This window comes from Hemicordylus capensis, chromosome 2 (assembly GCF_027244095.1).
Source record: "Hemicordylus capensis ecotype Gifberg chromosome 2, rHemCap1.1.pri, whole genome shotgun sequence".
Lineage (NCBI taxonomy): Eukaryota > Metazoa > Chordata > Lepidosauria > Squamata > Cordylidae > Hemicordylus > Hemicordylus capensis.
The window spans coordinates 250,242,187-250,249,109 of record NC_069658.1 but is presented as its reverse complement, the minus strand read 5'-3'; the positions used below and the strand labels follow the sequence as shown (position 1 = coordinate 250,249,109).

At 47.9% G+C, this 6,923-nt stretch overlaps 1 protein-coding gene across 1 annotated transcript in view; it reads left to right on the top strand.

Moving 5' to 3' along the window:
• Positions 1-1,024: 1,024 nt before the first annotated feature.
• The window catches only part of LOC128343934 (uncharacterized), a 28,032-nt gene continuing 22,133 nt past the window's right edge, over positions 1,025-6,923 (top strand). Inside the window, exons 1-3 of the mRNA XM_053293370.1 lie at positions 1,025-1,098; positions 2,898-2,998; positions 5,692-6,431. Coding sequence (XP_053149345.1) covers positions 5,718-6,431 — 714 coding nt within the window. The 5' untranslated portion in view covers positions 1,025-1,098; positions 2,898-2,998; positions 5,692-5,717. The remainder of the gene's footprint in view (positions 1,099-2,897; positions 2,999-5,691; positions 6,432-6,923) is intronic.

Genomic DNA, 6,923 nt, shown 5'->3' with positions numbered 1-6,923 from the left:
CAAAGAGGAGAGACAGGTTTTAACTTTCTTTTTAACATTTATATCCCGCTCTTCCTCCAAGGAGCCCAGAGTGGTGTACATGGTTAGGTTTATCCTCACAACAACCCTGCGAGGTCGGTTAGGCGGAGAGATACGTGATTTGCTGGCCCGGAGTCACCCAGCAGGGGTGTAGCTATAATTGAGCGGATGGGTGCAACCCAGGCTTCCCAGCTCCTCAGGGCCCCCCAGCACCACCCCTCCCTATTTCCTTCATTATCTCACTGGGGGGTGGGGCTACACCCCTGTCACCCAGTGAGTTTCATGGCTGAACAGGGATTTGAACTCAGGTCTCCTGGTCCTAGTCCCCAACACTCTACAAAGGAGGCTGTGACAACATGATGTCATGTCTGAGAAGAGAAAGGAGGATTTGAATTAAAGGTGAGTGGCGGCAGCAGGAGTGTCTGCAACACACACCTCCTCACGGCGCTTACATTTTCTGTTGCTGGAATGAAGAACCTGTGGCTTCTTCTTGGCCACAAGGCATCCCCTGAAGCAATGGAGAGGAGAGCTGGTCTTGTGGTAGCAAGCATGACTTACCCCTTAGATAAGCAGGGTCTGCCCTGGTTGCATATGAATGGGAGACTTGATGTGCAAGCACTACAAGATATTCCCCTCAGGGGATGGAGACACTGGGAAGAGCAGAAAGTTCCAAGTTCCCTCCCTGGCATCTCCAAGATAGGGCTAAGAGAGACTTCTGCCTACAACCTTGGAGAAGCTGCTGCCAGTCTGTGAAGACAATACTGAGCTAGATAGACCAATGGTCTGACTCAGTATATGGCAATTTCCTATGTTCCTAAGCTCGGACCCTGGGCGGCGGCCCTTCTCATTTTGGGGACTGACATACTTTTCTCACCGCCAGGCGGAGTTGCTCCTTCCTTACTTTTCCCTCTGCCAGACTCCAGGCAGGGGAGTTAAATCTACAGAGCTCTGGTTGCTAGAGAGGCCTGGAGGAAAGTTGGGCTGCTGCTGTGCTGACTTCCTTTCTTTTCGCCCCCCCCCCCGCCCCACCCCTGACTGGGTGGAACGAAGAGAAGCTTCTGTGCGGCTGCCTGAAGTTTGGTAGGTCTGGACTGCACATTCAAGGGGCTGCGACAGCAAGCCAGCAACTGGGAGAGGATTGGGTGGGTGGCTGGAGCTGCCACGAGGGGAAATGAGCAGCTGCCTTTCACAGAATCCGACCCTTTGCTCTGTTCCATCCAGCATTGTAGTCTGGTCCCTCTCCAGCATCCTTTCCCTGCGACCAGAAAATTTGGCATGCGCTGCATGGGCTGCGCTCTACCATATGAATCTGTCCCCTCCCATTCCATTGGGCAATTCATTGGCCATTGGCCAGTTGCCTCTTTGGACTCTCCTCCTGGAGGAATCTGCCCCAGCAGCCCCGTTAAATCTTCTTAACTAGAAAGGTCAGAACGTAAACCCAGGATCTTTTGCATGCCAGATGTGGTTTGCTGCTTTCCCCAAGCGACATGGGGGAAAGAAGTGGACAGTAGAGGCAAAGTTGCAAATGGATCTCCCGCAAAGCACCCACTGTGTAGTTGGTCCCAAGTGCACCGTTCCATCCAGAAGTTATGAAACTGCCTACTACTGATGCAGACTGTTGTCCATGTGGCTCAGGGTTGTCTACACCAGGGGTTCTCAACGTGTGGGTCCCCAGATGTAACTGGACTTCAACTCCCATAATTCCCAACCAAAGGCCACTGGGGCTGGGGATTATGGGAGTTGAAGTCCAATAACATCTGGGGACCCACACATTGAGAAACCCTGGTCTACACTGACCGGCAGCAGCTGTCCAGGGTTCCAGGCAGAGGGTTGCCCTAGCCCTAGCCCTACCTGGTGGTGTGTCAAAGATGGGAATAGGGACCTATGCATGACTGTAAAGCAGGTTCAGCTTACTCACAAAAGAAAGGAGACTGTTATGTTCATTAACAGTCTCAGAAGGAACTATGTGTTGCCAGCAGCAAGCAGTATAGCTGATTACATATTTATCTATCTATTTATTTATTTATTATTAATTATTATTATTTTTTACATTTTCTATCCCGCTCTTCCTCCAAGGAGCCCAGAGCGGTGTACTACATGCATATTGGAGCCAGACCACTCGTCCATTTAGCTCAGTATTGTCTCTCCACTGACTGGCAACAGCTCTCCAGGGTTTCAGACAGGGGTCATTTCCTGCCCTACCTGGAGATGTCTGTAAGCCGGAGACCTTCTACATCAGGGATGCTCACTGTCGGCCCTCCTGCAGATGTTGGCCTACAACTCCCATCATCCCTGGCTATTGGCCACTGTGGCTGGGGATTATAGGAGTTGTCATCTATAAACAGCTGGGGGGCCTAAGCTGAGCAGGCCTGTACATGTTAAGCATATGTGTTGCCACTGAGATGCAGCGCCTCCCAAGACTGGATACAGGGCAAGGAAACAGTAGTGGAGGGAGGCCAGTGACGGCCCTGATTTAGCCCGCCACCTTGCCCCCCCGTCATGCCCCCTGGTCTGATGACAGATGTCAGTCAGTGTGACAGCAGACATAGGGGGTGTGGTTTTGCTCACAAACAGGGCCGCACATCCCATTTGTGAGCAAAATCCATCCAGTGCTGCATTTGCAGTGTGGCTGGGAGCGGCTCTTGCTGCCCCCTCCTGGCTACACTACGAACGCGGCACTGCCCAGATTTTGCTCAGAAACGGGGTGAGCGGCCCCGTTTCTGAGCAAAACCACGTCCCCTGACATCAGACGCAGGGGGCATGGCTGGGGTGCGGGTCACAGCCCCTGAGCGCAGCGGCCTGGGTTCTTTGAACCTGTTTGCGTATCGTGGCTTCGCCCCTGCAAGGAAATGATTGGACATTCATCTGCTTGTATGCAGGATTCTTCAGTTGTATTGGAAAGAAACAAGGGTCCTGCTCCACTGAATGTTTTAGAATTGATGCAAGATTGCTGCTTTTGGTCATTGCCGAAGCTAAAGAGGTACCTTTTAAAAGTGGTGATTCTCTTCTATTTAGCAGGGGGAGAGCAACTGGCCCTATCCGCCCCCAGCACAGCATCTCTCCAGTGGCTGTTGCTGGTATCTAGCTTCTGTTTCTATTTAGATTGTGAGCCCTTTGGGGGACAGGAAACCATCTTATTTATTTATTTATTTATATCTATGTAAACCACTTTGGGGACTTGGGTTGAAAAGCGGTATATAAATATTTGTTGTACTTGTATGTTTGTCATACAGCAGAACTTTCTCTCCTCAAAAGTGGCACTTTGAAGTAGTAGCTCTATTATATTTAGCAGGAGGAGAGCAGTGGTCCCAAGAACAGCATCCCTCCCAGTGCTTGTTGCCAGGGGCGTAACAAGGCTGGAGTGGGCCCAGAGACAAAATTTTAAAATGGGCCCCTCACTGATACACACACACTTCACAATATATAGTGCACTCACACTCGCATCCCCATTATGCCAGCTTTTCTAGAAAACTCCACTCCCTCGCTTTAACCCCGTCCCTTCACCCTCCCGTGGGGAAGAGCGCTCCGGCTCAGAGTTGCTTCTGCAGACAAGGACTTTGCTGCATGCATGCCGCCTTTGCTCCAAACTTGGGGTTGGCTTTTCCACGGTACCAAAGCTCTGCGGGTGTTGGGGAGTCATGTGACTTGCCTCTGGGGTGCCCCTCGAGGTGTGGGGGCCCCCAGGCAGACGCCTCCCCTTGCCTAATGGTAGTTACGCCCCTGCTTGTTGCTGGTATCTTACTTGTGTTTCTTTTTGCAGTGTGAGTCCCCTTGGGACAGGGGAGCCTTCTTCATATTCATTTTTTGCTCTGTAAAACCACGTTGAAAACTTTTTATTGGAAAGTGATCAATATTCTAAATAATAATTTCCTCTTTTTTCTTTTAAAAAAGTTCTGTTTATCTATAATTTTATTATGGCATTCTTGGGTACTTCTATGAAAACCTCCTTTCAGTATAGACCTCATTCACTGACTATCAGTGGCTACTAGTCTGGCTACTAGTCTGGTGGCTATAGGCCACCTCTAGCCTCAGAGACAAGATGCCTCTAAATACCAGTTGCAGGGGAGCAAGAGAAAGAGAGAGGGCATGACCTCACCTCTTGCTTGTGGGCTTTTCAGAGGCATCTGGTGGGCCACTGTGAGAGATAGGATGTTGTACTGGATGGGTCTTGGCACTGATCCAGCAGGGCTGTTCTTATGTCTTTATGTTCACTTATTCCTTAGAATCTAAATGGCATTCATCCCAAACTGCTGTTTCTTAACTATGTTCTGCCCAGTTTCATACCCTGTTGTCATCCTTGGGTTTTCCCCCCAAGTGCTGATTTATCATGATTTAAACAGAATGATTTAACATAATGATTTTGTCACAAGTGCAGGATAATCCATTTATTTATTTATTTATTTATTTATTTATTTATTTATTTATTATTCAATAGATAATTCAATTTCTATACTGCCCTTCCAAAAATGGCTCAGGTTGTGAACCGGCTCTAGCACTGTTTTCTTCCCTGGTATGGGGGTGTGAGTTTTTGTGATGTGGTTGGGGACAGTGTGAAATCCACTTCCCTCTTTCTGCTTTTCCTTTTCTCATTTTGCTTTGCCTCATTTATAAAACCGTGGGCTCTTCCAGACAAAGATATATTCCAATATCAGGTCAAATTCCTAAGAACAATAAAATGGGATATCTACACTAGGAAGTAGGGATCTCCTTGCTTCTCGTTGATTTCAAGTTGATTTGTATGATAACAAGCAAACCAAGAAGCAAGGAGATTGCAAGCCAAATGGAAGCCAGTACCAAAACCAGTCAGCAAGGGGGAAACATGTCTCCAGTATGGTGCTTGGAATGCTTGAAACATTCCGACTCGGAACGGGGTCATTCCGTTCTGAGCTTGAAACAGGCCCTTCATGTGAACTGTTTTGAGCTCTAAACACTCTAAATGGCCCGTTTCAAGATAGAACATTGAAACGATCTTCACATCCCTACTAGGAAGAAGAAGGTTGTGTTATATTCTTAAAAGTTAGAATAAAAGGAGTATGGAAAAAGATGGTTGTTCCACTGATTGCTGCAGATTGCCAGCAGATTGCACTAAGTGCAAATTCCCATTTTTATTTTTTGTAGTAATTTGAGCTGATGTTGGAATATATTAGTGTCTGGAAGAGCCCATAGTTTTACATGCAGAGTAGCAGACAAGAATGGAGGGAATGAAGCAAAGGGAAGGGTAGTGTTAGGAAAACTACGTGCGCTTTGTAATGAAATAGTAATAATAATAAATGTGTTAGCTTAGCTGTCCTATAACAAATTCTCTCTGGGTGGTTCATAAAGCAACAATAAAAAACATCCAACGTATAAAACATGACGAACAAATCACAAAACAAAACAAAAATACAATACAAACCATTTTAAGATCTTAAAAAAAGATTCACTTTAAAAAATCAATTTCAAAAAGCCCAAGTGAACAGAAAGGTCTCCACTTGGTGTCTAAAAGAACAAAGTGATGGCTCCAGGCGAGCCTCAATGGGGAGGCTATTCCATAAACAATGGTAAGACAATCAATCCAGCCCACAACCCATTGGTCTTCTATGGCAGCAGTACATCATCTTGATATTTTGAAGGAGATACTTTTGTCCAAATCTGCTTGGTATTACCCTTACTCAAAATGAATTTTCTTCCCAGTGCAGGAGCGGCAGTCAGGAATCAAAATGGAGGGATATGGCCTGGCAGGATCTTCAGGTGAGAGAGTGGAGTCGGGAGAAAAGCACTCCCATATGGTCCAACCCGAGACTTTCAAGAAGTTTCTAACAGTGGCAGCTCCACAAGAAATCAAGCAGGAACCAGCTGAGGGACTTCGGCAGTGCTGGGAAGTCCTGCAACCAGGGTTCCTGAAGATAGCACAGCCCCTTCATTCAGGGTGGAGAAACCCACAGCTGCCTCAGCCCCAGTCAGAAGAAGATAGCAAGGGATTTCAAACTTCCTTTGAGAAAATGGCTGGTGTCGTCCAGTGGCCTCGAGGAGAGCATCTAACCCAAATTCTGCCAGACCTCAGTGGAGACACCCAAGAGGCCCAGGAATACCTGGATTATTCTGTAAAAGTGAAGGAAGAAAGTCCCGACGAGGATACGGCCAGCTTAGAGACACGGCACCAGCGTTTCAGGCAGTTCCGCTACCAGGAGGCTGAGAAGCCCCGAGAGGTACTGAGCCAGCTCCAGAACCTTTGCAGTCAGTGGCTGAAGCCCGAGAGACACACCAAGGAGCAGATGGTGGAGCTGGTGGTCCTGGAGCAGTTCCTGACCATCCTGCCCCTGGAAATGCAGAGCTGGGTCAGGGCAGGGGAACCAGACACTTGCTCTGAGGCGTTGGCCCTGGCAGAGGATTTCATGAGGGCTCAAGAAGAGGACCAAAGACCAGAGCAAAAGGTGCACTCGTATTAGGGGGTGTTGTCAGTTACTCCAGGGCTCTGAAGCTTGGGTACCTAGATGTTGTTGGACTACAACTTCCATCATCCCCAGCTGTAGGGTGATGGGAGATGTATTCCAGCAACATCGAGGGACCCAAGTTTCAGAACCCCCGAGTTAGTCTGTGGCTGGGTGTTGTCCTAATTGGAATTGGGCATGTGGCAGGGATCATGCTTTGCTTGATGGGGAGTCTGTGGCTATGGGCATGAGAGATCCAGGTTCAAATTTTATTTGTTTGTTCCTGCCTGCAGCTTTGGAGAAGCTGCTACCAGTCTGTGTATGTAGACAATACTGAGCTAGATGGAGCAATGGTATAAGGCGGCTTCCTATATTTCTAGGACCTCTGTGCTCAAATCCCTTAGGATGTCTAAATAAACCTGTTTTGACATTATTCTGTACACGCACATAAGTATCTGTGTACACATGTACAGATTTTTCTGTGAATGACTGCAC